This window comes from Mustelus asterias, chromosome 1 (genome assembly GCF_964213995.1).
Source record: "Mustelus asterias chromosome 1, sMusAst1.hap1.1, whole genome shotgun sequence".
In the NCBI taxonomy this organism is placed as follows: domain Eukaryota; kingdom Metazoa; phylum Chordata; class Chondrichthyes; order Carcharhiniformes; family Triakidae; genus Mustelus; species Mustelus asterias.
Window position 1 is genome coordinate 95,999,108 of NC_135801.1, and position 23,173 is coordinate 96,022,280.

Consider the following 23,173-nt stretch of genomic DNA (forward strand, 5'->3'; position numbering starts at 1 on the left):
CCCCGCCGCCCCCCCCACCCCCGCCGCCCCCCCCCACCCCCGCCGCCCCCCCCACCCCCGCCGCCCCCTCACCCCCGCCCCCACACCCCCGCCGCCCCCTCACCCCCCCCACCGCCCCCCCCCCGTGCCCCCCCCACCCCCGCCGTGCCCCCCCCACCCCCGCCGTGCCCCCCCCCACCCCACCCCCGCCGTGCCCCCCCCACCCCCGCCGTGCCCCCCCCCACCCCGCCCCCCCCACCGTGCCCCCCCCACCCCGCCCCCCCCACCCCCGCCATGCCCCCCCCACCCCCGCCGTGCCCCCCCCACCCCCGCCGTGCCCCCCCCCACCCCCGCCGTGCCCCCCCCCACCCCCGCCGCCCCCCCCACCCCCCCCACCCCTGCCGCCCCCCCCCCCACCCCTGCCGCCCCCCCACCCCTGCCGCACCCCCCCCACCCCTGCTGCACCCCTCCACCCCTGCCGCCCCCCCCCCCACCCCTGCCGCCCCCCCCCCACCCCTGCCGCCCACCCCTGCCGCCCCCTCGCCCTCTGCACTCTCCTGTCCTTCCTCCTTTCCTAGGGGAATTTCACAGTAACTTCATTGTAGTGTTAAGGTAAGCCTTATTTGTGACTAATAAACTTTACCTCTATGAACAGTGTGCTTTGTCTGTATAACATGCAAGAAACAATATTTTTTCTGTATACTAATACATGTGACAATAAATCAAATCATGTCTTTACTGCCTGCTTACTTTCAGTGACTGATGCACAAGAACACCAAGGACTCACTGAGTATCCACTTCTCTCAATTTACACTCAACCAATTAATAATCTGTCTTCCTATTATTGCTACCAAAGTGGATAACCTCACATTTATCTACTTTAAACTACATCTGCTATGCATATGCCCATTCACTCAGCCTGTCGAAAGTATGACACAAAGAACTAAAGTGTCAATGGGGGTAGATTTGAAATTAGGTTGGTTAAAGAGAACCAGCCATATCTGCCATTCTCAGAGGGACCACTTTCCCCCCCCAGTTACAAACTGCACATGGAAAGAAAGCACGTGGTCAGTCTGGAGCGATTGTGACCTCAGCTCAGTCATGTGATCCTTCTCCGCTGCTGACCAGTGCGCAGACTCCATGGCAGCCTGGTTTCTGATTGGCCTAGGCTGCTTGTTTATTTTCTATAAGCGAGGGGGCGGGGCTTGATGGAACGCCGGCGCGTGGGTGACGTCAGCGGAAGGTCACGTGCTCTTGCAGTGGAATGTCGCGGTGTTCTATTGCTGAATGAATGAATGGCAATGTCCGAGGCTGTAGGAATCGAGCTGATCCTCAACCAGGAAGCGGAGGCTAGAGCTCCCCTGTGCCCACATGGTAAGGAGGGGAGCGGTACGATACAGACTCCGAGCCTGCACTAGTGCTGGCTCCATGCACGCAGCAGGCCGAGGAAACAAGGCATGGTTATTGAGAAAGAAAAGCAAAATAGTAGACACATTGAAATGAAGAGGGTTTGCTGGTCAGCAGGTCAGACTGCACTTGTGGAGTTAATGTTTCAGGCCCATGACCTTGGATCAGAACTGGAAGCTGTTAGATAAACTCGGGTAATATCTGCCCACTCTCAGGTTAATGCATTAACCCGACAGGTTTCACTCTCCATCGATGCCTTATGACCTGCTGGGTTTTATGTCGCGTTTCAGTTTCCAATGAATATTCAAATGAGCGGCTGGCAGCTTGTGTTTTGAGGAAGGGTTGTCAGCATCAACGGGGGGATGTCAGGAGTGCATTTATGTGAAGGGTGAACACACTAATCCAACCAACTGTGGCTAATCATAGAATCCCTACAGTGCCGAGGGCCGCCATTCAGCCCATCAAGTCTGCACAGACCACAATCCAACCCGCGCCTACTCTATATATTTAACCTGCTAGCCCCCCTACACATCAAGGGGCAATTGAGCATAGCCAATCCACCTAACTGCATATCTTTGGACTCTGAGAGGAAACTGGAGCACTAGGAGGCAACCCATGCAGACACAGAGAATGTGCAAGCACCACACGGTTGCCCAAGGCCGGAATTGAATCCTGGCGCTGAGACAGCAGTGCCCGTCACTGTGCCACCCCAAATTGGTCGTAATCTCACTGCGGAGTCAGAAGGTTTTGGGTTCAAGTCTCACCCAAGACTTGTGCACAAATATCAAGACTGACACCAATTCTGTAACAAGGGAACACTGCTCTGTCGGAGGTGCTTTCTTTTGGGTGAAATGTTAAACCAAGGCCCCATCTGCCCACTCAGGTGGACATAAATCTTTTAAGTGTGGCACCATTTTGAAGAAGAGCAGGGAAGTTGTCCCTTGGCCAATATTTTTCACTTAATCAATTCCCATCTCAAAAAACAGATTATCTATTGTTGTTTGTGGGAGCTTGCTGTGTGCTTTTGTCTGTCACGTTTCCTCCATAGAGACAGTGACTACACTTCAAAAATATTTTATTGGCTGTAAAGCACTTTGAGATGTCCAGTGGTCATGAAAAATACCTAAATGCAGGTTTTTAAAAAAGAAAAACTGTTTTAAAGCCAAACTGAGGACACCTCATTACAAGTGACTGAGGCACAAGCAGTCTAGCCAAGATTCACTTTCAAGATTTGCTATGCATATCATTTATGTCAGAACCAATTTTTAAGCTAATAAATTGTTGATTTGTGGTGAACTACTGCAGTCCATGTGGTGTGGGTACACCCACAGTGCAGTTAACAAAACTGTTCTAGGATTTTGACCCAGTGACAATGAAAGAACAGTAATATCAATGCCAGCTCAGGATGGTGTGTGTAACTCTAGAGGGCAACTTGCAGATGGTGCTCTGTAAGATCATAAGTAATAGGAGGAGTAGGTCATTCAGCCCATCAAACCTGCTCCACCATTTAGTAAGATCATGGCTGGTCTGATTGTGGTGCCTTAACTCAGTTTTCTTCCCTGTCTTACATCCCTCTGTGAGTAAGGAGACCAAAACTGTACACAATTATCAAGTTACGGCCTTATGCAATACTTACCTGTTTTTGCATTCCCTCCCCTTTGAAATAAGGATCAACAGCCTATTTGCCTGTCTAATTACTTGCTGTACCTCCCATGCATCTGCTGCCCTGGTTCTTCTAGATGGTAAAGGTGTTGGGTTTGGAAGGTGCTGCAGAAGGGCACCTGGCAAGTCGCTGCAGTACATCATGTAAATGATGCACTCCAGAAGTGAAGTGAATGAGTGTTTATGATGGTGGGTGGGCTCGGAATCAAATGGGCTACTTTGTCCTGGATGGTGTCAAGCTTCTTGAGTGTTGTTGTTGCTGCACTCAATGGCAATTGGAGAGTATTCTATTAAGCTCCTGTTGGGGAAAGAAAATCTGTGTAGGTTAGAGATACCTGTGTAGGTTAGATGTTTATGACACTGACAGAACAACCAGCATTAAGGTAAATAAATATAAGCTAACAAGGGAGCAGTTTGCATACATGTGAAATGCAGTAAGAGATAATGATTTAAAACATATGTTGATATTTTGAATGTATTAAATTACTTTATAAAAATGTTTCATAAGAATCATTGTTCGTTTTAGCCAAAGGCAGATTGCTGCAAAGCATCATGGTAAAGGACAAAGCCATGATGTGGAGATGCTGGCGTTGGACTGGGGTAAACACAGTAAGAAGTTTAACAGCACCAGGTTAAAGTCCAACAGGTTTATTTGGTAGCAAAAGCCACACAAGCTTTCGGAGCTCTAAGCCCCTTCTTCAGGTGAGTGGGAATTCTGTTCACAAACAGAGCATATAAAGACACAGACTCAATTTACATGAATAATGGTTGGAATGCGAATACTTACAACTAATCAAGTCTTTAAGAAACAAAACAATGTGAGTGGAGAGAGCATCAAGACAGGCTAAAAAGATGTGTATTGTCTCCAGACAAGACAGCCAGTGAAACTCTGCAGGTCCACGCAACTGTGGGGGTTACAAATAGTGTGACATGAACCCAATATCCCGGTTGAGGCCATCCTCATGTGTGCGGAACTTGGCTATCAGTTTCTGCTCAGCGACTCTGCGCTGTCATGTGTCGCGAAGGCCGCCTTGGAGAACGCTTACCCGAATATCAGAGGCCGAATGCCCGTGACCGCTGAAGTGCTCCCCAACAGGAAGAGAACAGTCTTGCCTGGTGATTGTCGAGCGGTGTTCATTCATCCGTTGTCGCAGCGTCTGCATGGTTTCCCCAATGTACCATGCCTCGGGACATCCTTTCTTGCAGCGTATCAGGTAGACAACGTTGGCCGAATTGCAAGAGTATGTACCGTGTACCTGGTGGATGGTGTTCTCACGTGAGATGATGGCATCTGTGTCGATGATCCGGCACGTCTTGCAGAGGTTGCTGTGGCAGGGTTGTGTGGTGTCATGGTCACTGGCTGGGTAGTTTGCTGCGGACAATGGTCTGTTTGAGGTTGTGTGGTTGTTTGAAGGCAAGAAGTGGGGGTGTGGGGATGGCCTTAGTGAGATGTTCGTCTTCATCAATGACATGTTGAAGGCTCCGGAGGAGATGCCGTAGCTTCTCCGCTCCGGGGAAGTACTGGACAACGAAGGGTACTCTGTCCACTGTGTCCCGTGTTTGTTTTCTGAGGAGGTCGGTGCGGTTTTTCGCTGTGGCGCGTTGGAACTGTTGATCAATGAGTCGAGCGCCATATCCTGTTCTTATGAGGGCATCTTTCAGCGTCTGGAGGTGTCTGTTGCGATACTCCTCATCCGAGCAGATCCTGTGTATACGGAGGGCTTGTCCGTAGGGGATGGCTTCTTTAATGTGTTTAGGGTGGAAGCTGGAGAAGTGGAGCATCGTGAGGTTATCCGTGCGCTTGCGGTACAGTGAGGTGCTGAGGTGACCGTCCTTAATGGAGATGCGTGTGTCCAAGAATGCAACCGATTCCGGAGAGTAGTCTATGGTGAGTCTGATGGTGGGATGGAACTTGTTGATGTCATCATAGAGTTGTTTCAGTGATTGTTCACCATGAGTCCAAAGGAAGAAAATGTAATCGCTTTATCTAGTGTATAGCATCGGTTGAAGGTCCCGTGCGGTGAAGAAGTCTTGTTCGAACCTGTGCATGAAGATGTTGGCATATTGAGGTGCGAATTTGGTCCCCATGGCTGTTCCGTGTGTCTGGATGAAGAACTGGTTGTTGAAGGTGAAGATATTGTGGTCCAGGATGAAGCGGATGAGATGTAAAATTGCATCTGGAAACTGGCAGTTGTTGGCGCTGAGCACTGAGGCCGTTGCAGCAATGCCATCGTCATGGGGGATGCTGGTGTCACACTATTTGTAACCCCCACAGTTGCGTGGACCTGCAGAGTTTCACTAGCTGTCTTGTCTGGAGACAATACACATCTTTTTAGCCTGTCTTGATGCTCTCTCCACTCACATTGTTTTGTTCTTAAAGACTTGATTAGTTGTAAGTATTCGCATTCCAACCATTATTCATGTAAATTGAGTCTGTGTCTTTATATGCTCTGTTTGTGAACAGAATTCCCACTCACCTGAAGAAGGGGCTTAGAGCTCCGAAAGCTTGTGTGGCTTTTGCTACCAAATAAACCTGTTGGACTTTAACCTGGTGTTGTTAAACCTCTTAAAGGACAAAGCCACATCCTAAGAGAATAATGAAACCTTGGATATATGCAAGCTTTTATCAGCAGAGTTTTTAATCGTAGAACATTCAGAGCAGCTTTATGAATAGGACCAATTCACACTCCAGATAAGATGGATGCCTGCTGAGACTTGGAATCATGTATTAATCTGGTTTGACAGTGACCTGGAGGGGAACTTGAGAATGTTAACTTAGTGGCTAGGCATCTGGTTGCTAGATGATACCAGAGGTTGAGTTAGCCAGAAGGGGAGGAAGCATCCAGATTCTAAGGACTAATGAAATGCCATTATGCGATTGGCTGAAGTATATGACAGGTATTATTGTTGATTTATGTATCTTGAAGATGATTGATTCAAAGCTAACAAAAGGTATTTGATAAGAAAAGTGTATAATTGATCTATCTTGAACTGTATACATCAGGGCTTTATTGCAGTTGTCGTCGGGTTGCCAGAGTGACCTAGGACTCTTCAATAAATTCCTCCCTGTGACTCGCTGATCAAATAAAAGTTGCGTCTTTAAACTGAGACACTGGCTTCGTGAGTCCTGTATTGTCTGATGTTTTGGTGATACATAGTCATCTTGCAAACCTTGCTAACACTCCTGACCTGGCTTGTAGATGGTGGAAAGACTTTAGGTAGTCAGGTGGCGAGGAGTTTGCCACAGGATTCCGAGCCTCTGACCTACTCTTGTAGCCAGAGTATTTCTATGGTTGGTTGTTATGAACCTCGCTCATGTTACATGCGAGAGTGTCCCAACTTGAAACATTGGTTCATATTGTGTATATTTGTTTGGATTAATGTGAGGAGCAACATACAGCCCAGTGCGAAAATGGTCCAGTCTTTATTAAGCAATTGATAAAGAGTACTTATTAAAGTAAAAGAAGAACAATACATAAAAAGTACTATAATTCACTGACACTAAATATATGAATGATTAAATGCACACTGTTTCTCTGAGATTACCTCTTATTCCCATATGTTCCCTGAACTCACTGAGACACCCCTTTCCCCAAATAACATCCAATCTTGTAACTCTAAGTAAAATGCAGCTCATAGTTATCACACAACTTGGCTTAGATGACCGGTTCTGGAAAATTGTCTTTTGTTCAGTGAAGGTACAAAACTGTCTTGTAGAGGAGGAGACTATCTGTAATCTGCTGTGGCTCTAATTGTTAGATGGAACAGGCCTCTCTGGTTTTGGCCTGTCTGGCTGTTAGATGGAAATTAGGCTTTCAGATATGAGCTAGGCTCCTACTCTCTAAGGGTGCTGGCATTTATTCCATTTAGCCTCTTTGATATTTAATTTAACAGATTTAGCTGCCTGTATCTCTTAAATTCCTTGACTCTAGAAATAGGGTGCGTATACCCCCACTGATCTATCAGTCGCCTAGGTAAGCTGTTTCTACTAATTGGGCAATTTAAACCTGATTTTGTCTAGATGCCTACTAATCTTGTTACTGTGCAAATTGTATCTCATCATGCTGGCTACTGCTGTCGCTAGGCAGATTTCTACGTGTTGCTAAGCAAATTGCATCCTATCATGCCTTTTAAAATTCCTGTTGCTGCTGTTGATGGGCAGATCCCTGACACTAGTCCAGATCAGTTTCTGGTGAATGCTGATTCCCCCGGGATGTTGACAACAGGTGATTTAATGTCTGGAAAGCTGATTAAATTTTTTTTGAGCTAGTCATTTAATGACGCACCTGGTGCAAATGCTAGTTGCCACCTGTCAGACCAAGCTATGTTGTCCAGGTCATGCTGCATGCAGATACAGACTGCTTCACTATCTGAAAAGATGCAAATATAATGGAACATTGTGCCATCAGTTGCAAGCATCCTCCATTTATGTTCATGTGGCAGAGGGAAAGTTATCAATGAAGCAGCCCTGAAGATGATCGGGCTGAGGACACTCACTACCCCTGAGGAACTCCTTTAGTGATGCCCTGGGACTGAGATATCAACCTCCAACAACCATAACTATCTTCCTTTGTGCTGGTAATGACTCCAACCTGTGGCGACCTTTCCCCTGATTTCTATTGACTGCCATTTCTAGTCACTGACTTCAGTGGAGCAATCTCGTTCCATTACTTGCGTAATTGTCCACTACCATTCACATCTGAGTGGCAGGATTGAAAACTTTGATCTGATCTGTTGGTTGTGGGATTGCTTAGCTTTTATCTATTGACTGTTTAGATTACGTGTAGTCCTGTGTTGGAGCTTTGCCAGGTTGTCACTTCATTTTTAGGTATGCCTGGTAATGATAAAGTGGGGGATCTGCCGGGCCATAAGGTTACGGGTTGTGGTTGAATGCAATTCTGCTGCTGCCGCCGCTTTTGAGGATGTCTTTCCCATTTCCTCCTGCCCCAGGCAAAAAGTGAAAGGACGTGAAAAGTATAACCCGTGAGCCATCCTCGGTTCTTGTGGTTATGGAGTCCCATTCCAGACAGAAAAACAAATTAAAGATAACTGATTTCAGAATGCTGCTCTTTATTATTTTATGCTTGTATGGTTGACTAACCTTGCCTGCATCTTTGCTGAAACATATTCTGTACATGCAGCAGGGTAGGATGACATTATAGAGCAAAACTTAAACTGCCTTTGGTCATGTGCTTCAGGACAATTGGTGCTGGACTAAATGTTTACTATTGCTATCGCATTCACTGAGAATCAACTGCAATTAATTCTTGAAGCCCATCAACCAACAGCAGATGCTGGAAGGCTGATAAGTTGCCTATTTATGCTGAATTAATTATCCTGACCAGTTCACAGATTGTCTGGCACAATGGAAGAGAGTTGGTGCATGGGGCAGACTTTCTCCCAACAGTTTTATTGTGTTTAATCAAAACAGAAAATTCTAGAAATGGTCTGACAGCATCTGTGGAAACTGAATTCATGTCTAAGGTCTGTGACAGTTTGTCAGTTTCATCTTGTGTTCATTTCTCAGTGGGAGAACTCTGAAATCTGCACTCCTATGGATTAGTTTGCTAACATATAATAGTTAACCCCGAAACGTGAAATACTAACTGGAGGATACACGAGATGGCATCTCTTCCTTCAGAAGGTAAATAACTCGCTACCAAATTAGTGCCTGTATGTTAGAAGAACTTGGTCAGATATGACCTAAGAATAAATTGCACGACCCATTGTGTGTTGTTGTTATAAAACAGTGTATCTTATGATAAGCAATAACACGGGGTTAGATTAAAACAGTTTGATATATAACCTGGACAAAAGTGGTAGATGTGGGAAAATATGAGGTTGGCTAGTTTGGACTAAGAAAGATGGGCCTGAGTATTTTCTAAAGGATGAGAAGCTACAAACTGGTAAAGTAGAGACTTAGTGGTAATGCACAAAAAAATAATGTTTCTTCAAGGGAGCTGGAATAGGAAGGGATGGATAAAGTTCTGCTTAGACTGCATTTGGAGTACTGCGGTCAATTTTGGGTAGCATTCCATAGGAAGGATATATTGGCCCTGATGGCAATTGGAGCACCAATTCACCAGAATAGTACCAGGGCTAAATGGGCTAAATTAAGCCAAATGGCGATGGATAAGGCATCACTCAAACCAGCCTCTCATCCATTAACACTGGCTACACTTACTGCTGCATCTGAAAAGCAGCTAGCATATTCAAGGACCCCATCCACCTGGGCATTCTCTGTTCCACCACCTTCTATCGCGAAAAAGATACAAAAGTTTGAGGACATGTGCCAACCGACTCAAAAATAGCTTCTTCCCTGCTGCCATCAGACTTTTGAATGGATTTATCTCGCATTAAGTTGATCTTTCTCTACATCCTAGCTATGACTATAACACTACGTTCTGCACTCTCTCCTTTCCTTCTCTATGTACGGTATGCTTTGTTGGTATAGCGCGCAAGAAATAATACTTTTCACTGTATAAAAATACATATGACAATAAATCAAATCAAAATGGAACCAAAGAAGCTAAATGGAGTTTAATATACAGGTCAACCATGATCTACTTGAATGGCAGACCTGGTTCAAGGGGCTGCATGGCCTCCTTCTGTTTATAACTGCCCTTTGACGAAGCCAAGATTGGAAGATATGAGTCAACAATGTGATAGCCAGGACCAAATATTAGCCAGGTTCCCAAAAAATAGCCAATTTCCTTCCATAAAGGACATTTTCCTGATAATCCAATAGCTTCACAGTCACTTTACTCAATCCAAATTCTCAAATATCCTTTCTTTATTATTCATGTGGTGTGGTGGTCATTGCTAAGGCCAGCATTTATTACCCATTCATAATTGTCTTTAACGGAGTGTCTTGCTAATCCATTTCCAGAGAACAGTCAAGAGCCAAGTACCATGTGATCTGAATTTGTATTCCCTTGATAATAGTCCAGTAATATCTGCCTACTTATCAAGGTGCATTTTTCTATTTTTTTCCTGACATCTCCTTTTACAGTCATTCCAGATAATTTGGCATTCTGCAATTGTTTGCAGTCACTTCCACTGCCAATAAGGTTAGCCGTTCAACAGCACAGCATTCAACATTTTTTACTTTGATACTGTTTTAGTTTTTGTAATCGTTGGTTGGAATAATATTGTACAATTGCATCACAGAAAATGGGCTCAACGAAGATCATCTTTTTCAAAAGCAAAATATGCTAGAACTAAAACAGAAAATGCTGGAAATACTCAGTGGTGTATTGGCTTGTATTTAGTATGACATGACTTTTAACTTCATTTTGGGATTCAAAAAACTTGATTTCAAGCCACCTTGTGAATATTAAATTTCACAAACCCCTGATTGTCACTGGATTGGATTCAGTCAGTTATTGTTTTACTTGTTCTCTTTTTTTCAATGGTAGAAGATAGCAGAGCACTTTGTAAACTTGAAGTGCACCAATAAATACCTGTTAAGAGCTTGACATTTTGCAGAAACTGTTGGATGTGATGTTGATGTACAACATTTTCAGCATAATTTGTTCTCTTAATCTTGCTGTTGCCTAATACTGAACAGTTGCTGCTTTTCAGGGCCTGTCCCATGAGCTAGATAAAGAAAGGTATGCTGAAACTAGTTTTTGAAATGTCAAGCTGTAAAGAATGCTGTAATTCCTAGCGTGTGGTTTGAATGTTATTTCCTGTTCATCCATTGAAGCATGCGTATCTTCCAGTAAATGCATTTTCCTAAATTGATGGGTGGATGAAAGGAATTCACTTTAATGTTCTTTCTTGCCCATCCAATGATCAGAAGATAGTGAAACTATATGCAGCAAAAAATTATATCACAAATAGATTTGGAGACCTGCTCTCCAGCCCTACATCCAAGCACTTGAAGTACGTATTGAACAGAAGTGACTCTACAGGTCGAACCTTCTGGAGCACACTAGGCAAAAACCATTCTGAGAAACTACATTTACATTCTACTGGACTCCCTCTTTCTCCCTTCTTAACAATTTTTAATTCAACTTTCCACCCTCCACCAATTTTGCGAGCTCCTTAATCATCTTCTATCACCTCTTTGGGGTACTTTGCAAAAGGATTTTTGATTTCTGTGAATAGCACTGCATTTTTCCATCTTCTGTCCCCCTTCCGAAGGAACTCTATCAGTTTGTTAAGCATGATTTTCTTTTCTATATGTGATTAGGAATAAGTCATTCAGTATGTTCCGCCCATTCAGTTATTAAATCATGGCTGATGTATACCTCAACTCCATTTACCCACCTTTAATCCATCCTTGCTATCCTTACTACCATACCTAACAAACTCAGTTGAAAGTTTCAATTTGACCTCGCGTCCACACACTGCCTTCTGGGGCAGGGAGTTACAGATTTCCATTGCCTTGAAGGTCACTTTGGCTTCTAATTATTTTACCTTCATCTAGGTATTTAGTAATGAGAGTTGTATTGTGACCAATTGCAATTCAACTGACGAAGCCAATTTTTATTTTCCATTTTGCTTTGCTTTTTTCGAGCTAATTGCCTCCTTTTTTTTCTTCTCTTGCTCTCACACCTGCATTGCCCCTTTTTACTAACCAGATTCAGGAGAACCGATTAACCTGTTATTTGGTTAAGTTACTGTAAACAAGACCTTGCTGTGGGCAAATTGACTGCTGCATTTGTTTACTTCGAAAGTGCAGTTGTTATGTAATTTATTGGGTTTGAAAGCAATTCAGAATCTCCTGATCAATGATGAAGCACTGTATTAGTGCAGGCATTTTGAATAGTTATTTGTTTGCTCCTCAGACACACAGTGCTGTTCTGTAACTGTCCTATTGGCTAGATCGAGAAAGGTATGCAGAACTGGTTTTGAAATGTTGATTTGTCAGAATGCTGTAATTCCTAGGGTGTGGTGTAAATGCTATTTCCTGCTATTCATCCATTGAAACATGCGTATCTTACCGTAAATGTACTTTCCCAAATGGATAAACAGAATTCACTTTATTGTATAAAAGCACTGAGTTGAGTTAATTTCCAATCGTTTCCCTGTCTCATTGACAAAGTGCTAAGTCTCTACTCTTCCTCAAGTATATTGAACTTGTTCTAGTGAGATGTTTGGTTGTAGGTTCTCATCCGACTATTCCACTACATGATGCATTACCTCACTAGCATATACCATCAAACGGCCACACGTTTTTCTAATTTATACATATTACAAAGGGAGAAGTAAGTGTCAAGCTTGCTGTAACATGTTATGTTTCTTCCCGGATTTGTTGTAGGTCCAACTTTGTTGTTTGTAAAGATAAAGCACAAAAAGCAAGAAGCCAGGCGGTTTTACGCCTGTGCAGCCTGCAGAGATCGAAAGGACTGTAACTTTTTCCAGTGGGAGGATGATAAGGTAGGAAAGAATAATCAATAAGCTGTCTGTGATTTAAGAACAACATTGCCCTGGATGTTGTGGAAATGGTTTATATTCCATAACCATGTAAAATGGAATGCATGTAAGTTCTTCAACTTGTGAGCACAAATTTGAATATATGCCCTGTTATGTAGTGCCAAGATGTGAAGTTAAAGCGAAGACCAGGCACTTCCTGCAGAAAGGGACAGAATCAGAGGGTGAGGGCCAAAGCTATTCTTATGCACCTCCTACCAGCTCGTGACAGCTGCATTGGTTTCCACGATGAAGCCCAGTTCCATATCTTCACTGCTTCCCCTGATCTTCTGTGGTTTGAAACTGCCCGTCTAACATCAAGTTGTAGATGAGTCAAAATCTTTTCAACTGAATTTCAAGAGCCAGAGGCATCACTTCCACTCCCACTGTAATTGTGTTTCTGGACCATTGACTCAAGCCCCTGCCAGGTATTTTATTAGGCTGAAGAAGATTATGCGAATCCTGAGAATTGTTTCAACTCACAGCTGAGCTTCAATCCTCAACTCCTATCAATTACCAAAACCATTTGTTTTTACCCATCAGCTACCCTCACATCCACTTCACTCTCTCTACTGCTGAAACTCAAATCCATTCCTTTCTCATTCCTAGATCTCGTTCTTGCAGCCTGCCTCCCACCATCCACCCTCCATAAACTCAACTGTCTGAATTCTGTCCTACACTATTTCCCACTTGCCTATCGTTCCAATCTTACTCACCTACATTGGCTTCTAATGACCCGAATACATCAAGTTTAAAATCTTCACTGCACACCTCTCATGACCTTGCCCAACTATATCTCTGCAACCTCATTCAGCCTTGTGTCCCCTCCTACACTATATAGTCATCTTTTTGACCTTTGAAGTTTTCCTTTCTCTTCATTTCACCACTGAGGACAGAATCTTCAGCAGCCTAACTCTCTGGGTCTCCCTCCCTACCATGTGTCAGCTCAGACTCTGTGCAGCTCTGAGGGAGTATAGCATTGTGGGAGTGCCATCTATCTGAAGCGATATTAAACTGAACACCCATCTGTCCTCCCAGGTGGAAACCCATTGTATTATTTCAAAGTAGAGCAGACAGGTGTTCCCTGGTATTCTCAATCCTGAACCAGCATTAGTTTAAAACAAAAACAGAATATCTGCCATGATCACAATACTGTTTGAGAGCTTGCTGTGTGCAAATTGGTTGCCATGTTTCCTCCATTACAATAATGACCGCACTTCAAAAGTACTGCATTACAGTTATGAGAAGTGCTGTATTGATAGGTCTTTCTTCCCTCAAACCCTTCACTTCCATCTCCACGCCCTTAGTCCAGATTGCTCACTTGGTTATTCACTGATATTTGCTGCTGAAAAGTTAGAAAGGGTAGGGGAGCAAATAACAAATACATTAACAATTTGCATGCAAGTGTTTGCTGTTTTGTGCCCAAGCCTGCTCTTATCTCTATTTGTGCCCCTTGGGCTCTCTTCTGTTGGCCAGCAATGTCAACTTTCAACTCTCCCCTCTCGGGTGGTTTACCTTGTCATTATTTATCTGCCTTTCTATCTCGTGCTTGTGTATATTGACTTTCAAAAGTTGTCAAACTTCTTATGGCTGTGCACACAACAGGGTGAGTCCTGCAAATATAGTCAGTGCCTTGCTAAACTAATCTGATGACAGGAATTTGAGATTTGGAATTTGGTGCAGAGGGGGAAGGGGGTTGTTAAAATTTGTTCTTGGGCTGTATACATCACTGGAATGGTCAACATTTATTGATTTGACTTCCAATTGTCACATGTATGAGTATACAGTGAAAAGTATTGTTCTGTGTGCATTATACAGACACAGCATACTGTGCACAGAGAAAGAAAGGAGAATGCAGAATGTACTGTTACAGTCATAGCTAGGGTGTAAAGATTAACTTAATGTAAGGTAAGTCCATTCAAAAGTCTGATAGCAGCAGGGAAGAAGCTGTTCTTGAGCCGGTTGGTACGTGACCTCAGACTTTTGTATCTTTTTCCTGACGGAAGAAGGTGGAAGAGAGAATGTCCGGCATTATAAACATATAATTGAAGCAGCAGACCACCAAGCTGTTTGCACTCGTGTGCGACTTGGAACTGGCTTCAGCCTCTACTTTGTGTCGGTTGCAAAAAAATCAACACTATATCAGAACACGCACTCTTGTACATAGTTTTATTTACATTAAACCTTTAGTGGAGAAGGCTTTTCCAACAGTTGGAATAAACTAGGACAAATGCACTTTATACCACTGGGTGCTGCAGAATTTTTCTGGAGACTTTGTTGCTATCGTTTGTCGGGATCCTTTTATTGTGACCATTATCTCTAACAATGCCATATGTTAACATCTTGAAATATTTTCCTCTCTGGGTCTGCTTTGCTACTCACTATTTTTCTGAACAGATTATTAGATTGTTACGTTCTGTGTAAGTTCGAGTGCCGTGATCGACTGGCCTTTGATCTTTCTCAGTGTTTCCGCTGGTCATGATAGCGATGTTGACCTGTTTACTTTGGCATTAACTTGAAGCAACAGGTGAAGTATTCTTAATCAAGTGTGATGTTAACCACTGCTTGTATTGCACTGTGATTATCAGGTCTCAGAGGCCCGGCAATTAGCAAGAGAAGAATTTAACCGAAGTCGACAGCCACCATTTACACACAAGCAATATGTGGCAAGGTAATGACCTAGTACTGTGCACTGGATAGCTACATGGAGAGATAATGAACTAGTACAGTGTGCTAGATAGTTACATGATGAGATAATGAACTAGTATTGTATACTAGATACCTACATGGAGAGATAATGAACTAGTACTGTTAGCTAGTTGGTTTCATGGGGGGGTGTTGTGGGAAATTCTTTTAGGTGGCCTAATTCATTTAAAGACTAAATCTTTTCATTAAACATTTCATTTCACAAAGGCAAAAAAGTTTATTCAGTTTAATGAAATTCTTCAATTTTAAGTAGTTTTATTAAAACATTGAAATGTTAGAATCAAAAACATTACAAATTAACAATATTCAGACGAACATACAATTAGGACAAAACAAATCTCATTTTGGCCAAAATGGGAGACCTATGGTTCCACCTACACAGCTAACGGGCTATCAGGCTTTTCACAAAGATCTCAGATTTCATGCCAAAAAAGTAGGATAGTTATACTTTTTTTTATCAGATTGATCTGCCCAGCACTTCATTAACAGCAATTTTATTCATTCATTAATCTGTCAATCTACTGATGACATGTCTTTCAATCAATAATTTTCTGATACCTTCAAATATAACTCTGTTATTCATCAGCCTGTTTTACGGACGTTCTCTCCCAAAAAATGGCTTTTTATGATTCAGCATTTTCTCTAACTAATTTAAACCGGTTCTATTGAAGACACCTTTATCTATTGGACTTATTTTCCCCGGCTTAGGTATGCATTGGTAATTTACTCTGTTGCATTATTTTGTGCCTGACTTGTGCTGAGATCTTGCATGAATACATCTTTCATTTTAATGGCATGTTAAAAATATTTCTTAGCGACATTAAGATGTTACTTACATATTCTGTATTATTCTCAATCCATGTATTAGAACATTAGGTGCTAATTATCCTTATGTTGGGTATTTAGAATTAATCAGAAATCTCAACTACAGGAGGGAATAAACTAGTGCAGTGAACTGGATAGGCATATGTTAGGGAATCAAGATATTAATCTAAGGTGAAAGCAAAATACTGGGGATGCTGGAATCTGGAACATAACAGAAAATGCTGGAAAATTTCAGCAGGTCTGACAGCATCTGTGGGGAGCGAATAGAGCCAACGTTTCGAGTCTAGATGACCCTTCGTCAGACCTGATATTACTTTAGAAATTCTAAAGAAAGTTGGAAATTAAGGATCCAACGTATGTGTATAGTTGCTAGTCCAGAAATTGCTGTGGCAGGTTGAAGAACATTGGCCACTGCTAGTTAGTCTACCCTTGACTGTTCAATCTCCATATTTCACCCCGCCAGTGGCTTTTAGTACGAGATGGAAACTGTGCAGCATCCTCTGCAGGGTACCTGGGATGTGAGTGAACAAGGAAAGCCACTTTGCGGGTCTTAAGGTTGTGGAAGGAGCCACATAAATGTTCACTTGGAAAGCTTTGATTTGATTTATTATTGTCACATGTACACAGTGAAAAGTATTGTTTCTTGCGCGCTGTACAGACAAAGCATACTGTTCATAGAGAAGGAAAGGAGAGAGCGCAGAATGTAATGTTACAGTCATAGCTAGGGTGTAGAGAAAGATCAACTTAATGCAAGGTCCAAATCTGTAAGAGATTGAATTAGAGCATTGTTAGAGAGTTTAAGAGTTAGAATGAAGTTTTAGAAGGATAGAATGAGAGTGACCATTCTGAGCAGAGATGGGATTAGTAGATGAGTGACAAAGATTGTATGTGTATTCATTGAAGCTTCAAGACTGAAATTGTATTCAATGAACAATCTTTAACAGTAAATTGCAGATCAGTAGTTACACTGGGGAGAGGGAGGATCTAACTTGGCATGAGCACTGATTGGCATTTACTGATGGTTTACTGTCAGATTTTGGATTCCTTTCTCCATGTTGCCATGACTATAGGTTTAGAGAGGCAGCATTCCTGATGCCATCTAAGAGCCTCTTCTTACATCAGCCCATACTCGTCACTGCCACCCAGTGGAGTTGCAGTGGAAAATATTCCATACTTTTTCTACTTTTTTTACAGTTCTATGAAGGTGGTACAGTGGTTAGTACCGCTGCCTCACAGCGCCAGGGACCCAGGTTTAATTCCGGTCTGGCTTCTGGCTGTGAAATTTGCACATCATTCCTATGTCTGCATGGTGGGTCCTCTGGGTGCTCCAGTGTCCTCCCACAGTCCAAAGACGTGCAGGTTAGGTGGATTGACCATGCTTAATTGCCCCTTTGTTTGTCTGAATGTGTGTGGGTGTGAGGGACAGTGTTGGAGACGGGAGAGCGTGCAGGGGGTGACGGGATGGGGAGGGCGAGCATGTGCAAGGACGGGGATGTGGGGGGCCAGGGTGGGTGGGGATGGGGAAGGTGTGCAGGGAGGGGGTGGGGGTCAGGGTGGGCGCATGGGGGATGGTGGGGTGGGCTGAGGAAGGTAGGAAGGAAGGAGTGTGGAGGGAAGAGGGCGCGGGTGAGCGCGTGTGTGTGCACAAGTGACAAACGTCTGATCCAGGCACCATCAGGTGTGGAAAGGTTCAGAAGGAGGAACATGGGGACGTTGGAAGGAACAAGAGTACACCATTTGGCCACGCAAACCTGTTCCACACCATCATGATCATGGTTAGCCTGAATTTTATCTCCACCTACCTGCCCGGATTCACATTGCCTAATAAAAACATATCAGTCTTATTTCAACAGCCTACACATCTTGAGACACTAAAGGGCAATTGATCATCGCCTGTCCACCTAACCTGCACGTCTTTCAGACTGTGGGAGGAAACCGGAGCACCCGGAGGAAACCCATGCAGACGTGGGGAGAACATGCAAACTCCACACACACTGGTTGAAATCAAAGCCAGGTCCTAGGCTGAGAGGCAAAAATGCAACCATTGTGCCACCCACAAGGCTATACAAGCCTTGATTATGTAGCCTGTCCTCATGATGAATCAGATGGATGTTTGTTGCAATCTGGTAGTCTTGTGGCCGCTTACTGCAGTGAACTATTTCTTCCAGATTTATTTAAATTAATTGAATTTAAAATCCCCCGCCTGATTTGAACTTGTGTCTACAGAGCATTAGTCCAGGTCTCTGGATTACCAGTCTGGTAACATTATGGTAGCGTTCCCCATATTTCATTGTTGAAGTAGAGTCGTCAAAACCTTTCAGAAGGGAGTTAGGTAAAATGATGAAGGGAGTCAGCAGGAAGATTTGCCTGGTGGCTTGTAGAGAAAAACACGAATGGAAATCTGGTGAGCCGAATGGCCACAAGCTTTGCAATAAACTTTCAATCATTTTATTCATGGGGTGAGCCAACACATGCTAAAGCAGCAGTAACACATTGGGCCCGATTTTACCATTTTCATTCTAAGTGCTGAATCTGGGCGTAATGCAGATCCCACTTAGAAATCGACTTTCAGGCACCCCCATACGCACTGAGCCTGAAAAAAACATCGTGGGTCCCATTTGCGCTGTGGGCGGGGCTTAGCGCGGCCGAAACGATCGGAGCTCTGAACTGCGCATGCGCAGTTGGAAAACTAATTTGAAAAAGCGCGCCGGTGTCAGTTCGCTCCCGGGCCGCAGAAAGCGGAGGAAGCGGCCCGGGAACGATGGTGCACACACACATCATTGTCCCCCTTACCCACCGCCCCCCTCCCCCCCCCAACTACCCACACACATCACTGTCCCCCTTACCCACCGCCCCCCTCCCCCCCCCCCCAACTACCCACACACATCACTGTCCCCCTTACCCACCCCCCCCACTACTCACACACATCTCTGTCCCCCTTATCCATCCCCTCCACTGCCCCCACACATCACTGTCCCCCTTATTCACCCCCCCCCGCTACCCACACACATCTCTGTCCCCCTTATCCACCCCCCCCCACTACCCCCACACATTGCTGTCCCCTGTATCCACGCCCCCCCCCCCCACCCCCCCCGAGGCCGAGGAACATCTGACCCGCCTCCTCCTCCCTCCCCACCAGACAACAATCGGTCCTCTTCCCCTCCCCCCTCCCACCAGAGATACATCTGACCCGCCGCCTCTTCCTCCCCCCGCCCTCCAACCAGATAACGATCTGGCCTCCCTGCCCCCCCCCGCCCAACCAGAGAATGATCTGACCCGCCTCCCTCCTCCCCCACCCCCGACTGATCTGAGTCAGGGAGCCGTTGGAAGCTCCGAACACGCCCTTCAGCAGCTGGAGTGCCCGATTCAGATTTTTATTTAGCAGGTCCATTACCGCGCGGTTCCGTATTGGCAAACGTGGTGGTGAAGGGGGAAATGCTGATAAAGTTGGGCGGGCAGTTCATTAATTCAATTTAAATGTATGCAAATGCATTTAAATCGCTGCTGTGCCCGTTTTGGGCATGAAGTGGAACGCCACCATTCCCAGGTTTCGGTAAAGTGGCAATCTGCGCGGATGCGGGTGCGGATCGCGTTAATAGCCTCACACCCGACCTTAACACGTTTTCACGGCAATGGTAAAATCGGGTCCATTATGTGCAAACTCTGCATGGATTTTAAACTGCTAGAATAAAGATAATCTGTTTGAATATTGGATGTCCTGAATAAAGTTCTGAGTAGATGCAGCGTCTGCAAGACTTTGTACATCTCATTTCAGATTTTGAATGTTGAATATTTGTATTGGAGTTTGAGGATGATGTAGGAACTGTAGAATGTTTCAAAGTACGGAATCTGTGAATGGCTTTGGGTCTTGTTTTTAATTACTTCCGATTAGAAAGTTGCGAGCATTTCTTTGTTGAAGGAATTATTAATTTTCATGGATTATTTACATCTGTTTCGCTGCAGGTATCAGCGGTTTGTGTCCTTACCCTCGGCAAACAGAAAATTCTGTCCGGACTGTCAGATTTTATTGCTTCCTGAAGAGTGGGACCAGCATTTGTCTCACTGCCGCCTGCGAGAAGTCTCTCTGGATCAGCTAGCAAGACCCAGCCATCTGCTACTTCCACTCGAGAACAAGAAGACTAATGCTCAGTATCTGTTTGCTGACCGCACTTGCCAGTTCTTGTTGGATTTAATTGTTTCGTTGGGCTTTAGAAGGGTGCTGTGCGTTGGGACACCACGGTATGTGAGTGTTAATACAGTATTTCCAGTTGTGGCTCCTCTTAAACTCCCTGCACTATAACATGCTGAACCCAATCATTTCCCTGATATCTGTCTGACTTTGTATTTTGGCTTGTGTGGATTAGTGACCGCAGCTCAAATGGAGCCACTGACCTTTTGTCTGTAAAGCATTTCTGAGATAAATGAAGCAAAAAAAATCTAATAGACTTTGGTAAAGATTTCAGGAGAATAATTTTCCAGAGGATCTTATCCCCCACACAGTGGTAATCCTCCTGAAAACTCTTCACCATGAAGACCATCTTTTATTTTAAATGGGCCATAAGCCCCAATACTCCCCAACCCCAATGACTGATGTTAAAGCAGCTTCAGTAATCGTATCCAATTTTGGTGGCAAAGTGGTTAACACTGCTGCCTCACAGCTCCAGGGACCCAGGTTCGATTCCTGGCTTGGGTCACTGTGCGGATTCTGCACAGTCTGTCTCTCTGTGTCTTTGTGGGTGCATTAGTCATGCTACACACTCAACGTGCCCAAACAGGCGCAGGAGAGTGGCGAATAGGGGATTTTCACAGTAATTTCATTGCAGTGTTAATGTAAGTCTACTTGTGACACTAATAAATAAACTTTTAATTCCTAACTTGTGAGAAGCTCCTGGTCTCCACTATTTTGCTGTAAAACAGTGCTGTAGAGGACACTTTTCACAAGTGAAGTAAGGGACCTGAGGAACAGATGATCCTGCTCTGTGTATAACCACCTGCTAGCCCATACAGAGCAACATTAGTAGAAGCCCAAAATCAGGCTGTTTACAAGGATTGGATGGGCAATAAAGAAATTGGAAAATCAAATTATTTCGTTTCCCACTGTCCCCTCTCTGGCAGCCATGAATGGGTTTGGGAAGCAGTTCCTAGCAGCTCTCTGATATCTCACTCAGTCCATTTCAGAAGTATAACGACCAGAGGCAACAGGCCCTTTGACTACAGCTCATTTGCAAAAGAAATGTTAAAATGTGTATATTGTGATTGCACAAATGGGAGTCGAAATCCTTGCCCAGAGGAAGTGAACATTTCCTGAAATTAGAACTTACATTTCGACAAATCTGTTCCGTTGCAATGATTTGCATGTAAATTGTTCTAATTTTCCCCGATGTAATTATTCTCACAGTAAATTTCTAATTAAGTTCAGTTTCTTCAGCATATGTTTCTGCTGTAAGTTTCACCTCGGTGACCAGCTTCACTGAGATGAATTTAACATCTAGAAGTTGATAGATTGGGTTAAATGTTGGCATTTCTTTTTTAAAAACCTGAACCCAGCATGCTTCTAAACCCCCACACCTGGAAACCTGAACCCAGCATGCTTCTAAATCCCCACACCTGGAACAGAGGTGGGACATGGGAGGGGGTCTGTAATTTAGTAAAGTAAACTTAAATTATTAGTCACAAGTAAGGCTTACACTAGCACTGCAGTGAAGTTACTGTGGATATTTTGATGAGGCGGCCAGCCTCTTTGACCTTCTGTACAATCTGCAAAGGAGCTGGATGGGTTTTCCAAGCTTTGGGAAGCCAGGAAGCTGAAGGGAGCTGTGGATAGCTTCAAGAAGATGGTAGCAACCTTTATACTCTGACAACACTGCTTATGCGTCTGCAACGGCCTGTACCTCTTCCCTCCCAATCCCCACCCTATTTACGAGCTTCCCCAACAAAAATCCCTGGAATTGGAATGCCTTAGGGCTAGGATTTGGACAATGCCTCCACACTCAGTCATAGAGGTTTACAACATGGAAACAGGCATTTCGGTCCAACTTGTCCCTGCTGCCCAGTTTTTACCATTAAGCTAGTCCCAATTGCCCGCATTTGGCCCATATCTCTATATATCAATCTTACTCATGTAACTGTCTAAATGCTTTTTAAAAGACAAAATTGTACCCCCCTCTACTACTACTTATGGCATCCAGACACTCCCCACCCTCTTGAGTGAAAGAATTGCCCCTCTGGACCCTTTTGTATCTCTCCCCTCTCACCTTAAGCCTATGCTTTCTAATTTTAGACTCCCCTACCTTTAGGAAAAGATGTTGACTATCTTATCTATGCCCCTCATTATTTTATAGACCTCTAAGATCACCCCTAAGCCTTCTACGCTCCAGGGAAAAAGTCCCAGTCTATCCAGCCTCTCCTTATAACTCAAACCATCAAGTCCCGGTAGCATCCTAGTAAATCTTTTCTGCACTCTTTCATGTTTTAGTAATATCCTTTCTATAAATAGGTGACCAGAACTGTGCAAGGTATTCCAAGTGTGGCCTTACCAATGTCATTACAACTTCAACAAGACGTCCCAACTCCTGTATTCAATGTTCTGACCAATGAAACCAAGCATGCCGAATGCCGCCTTCACCACCCTGTCCACCTGTGACTCCACTTTCAAGGAGCTATGAGCCTATACCACTAGATCTCTTTGTTCAATAACTCTCCCCAACGCCCTACCATTAACTGAGTAAGTCCTGCCCTGCTTCGTTCTACCAAAATGCATCACTTCACATTTGTCTAAATTAAACTCCACCTGCCATTCATCAGCCCACTGGCTCAATTGATCAAGATCCCGTTGCAATCCTAGATAACCTTCACTATCCACCATGCCACCAATCTTTGTGTCATTTGCAAATTTACTAACCATGCTTCTTAAATTCTCATCCAAATCATAAATATAAATAACAAATAACAGTGAACCTAGCACCGATCCCTGAGATACAGGCCTCCAGTTTGAAAAACAACCCTCTGCAACACCCTCTGTCTTTTGTCGTCAAACGAATTTTGTATCCAATTGGCTACCTCACCCTGGATCCCGTGAGATTTAACCTTGTGCAACAACCTACCATGCAATACCTTGTCAAAGGCCTCACCGAAGTCCATATAGACAATGTTGACTGCACTGCTCTCATCTACC

The 23,173-nt window shown here is 44.1% G+C and overlaps 1 protein-coding gene across 2 annotated transcripts in view; it reads left to right on the top strand.

Moving 5' to 3' along the window:
* Positions 1-1,197: 1,197 nt before the first annotated feature.
* The window catches only part of zcchc4 (zinc finger, CCHC domain containing 4), a 69,905-nt gene continuing 47,929 nt past the window's right edge, over positions 1,198-23,173 (top strand). The window contains exons 1-4 of one of the 2 annotated variants that reach the window (XM_078215554.1): positions 1,198-1,353; positions 12,317-12,435; positions 15,057-15,139; positions 19,963-20,238. In XM_078215554.1, the coding sequence (XP_078071680.1) occupies positions 1,275-1,353; positions 12,317-12,435; positions 15,057-15,139; positions 19,963-20,238 (557 nt within the window). In that variant the 5' untranslated portion in view covers positions 1,198-1,274. Of the gene's footprint in view, positions 1,354-8,575; positions 8,693-12,316; positions 12,436-15,056; positions 15,140-19,962; positions 20,239-23,173 lie in introns of those variants that run through there. The other variant, XM_078215563.1, reaches the window with a different exon arrangement.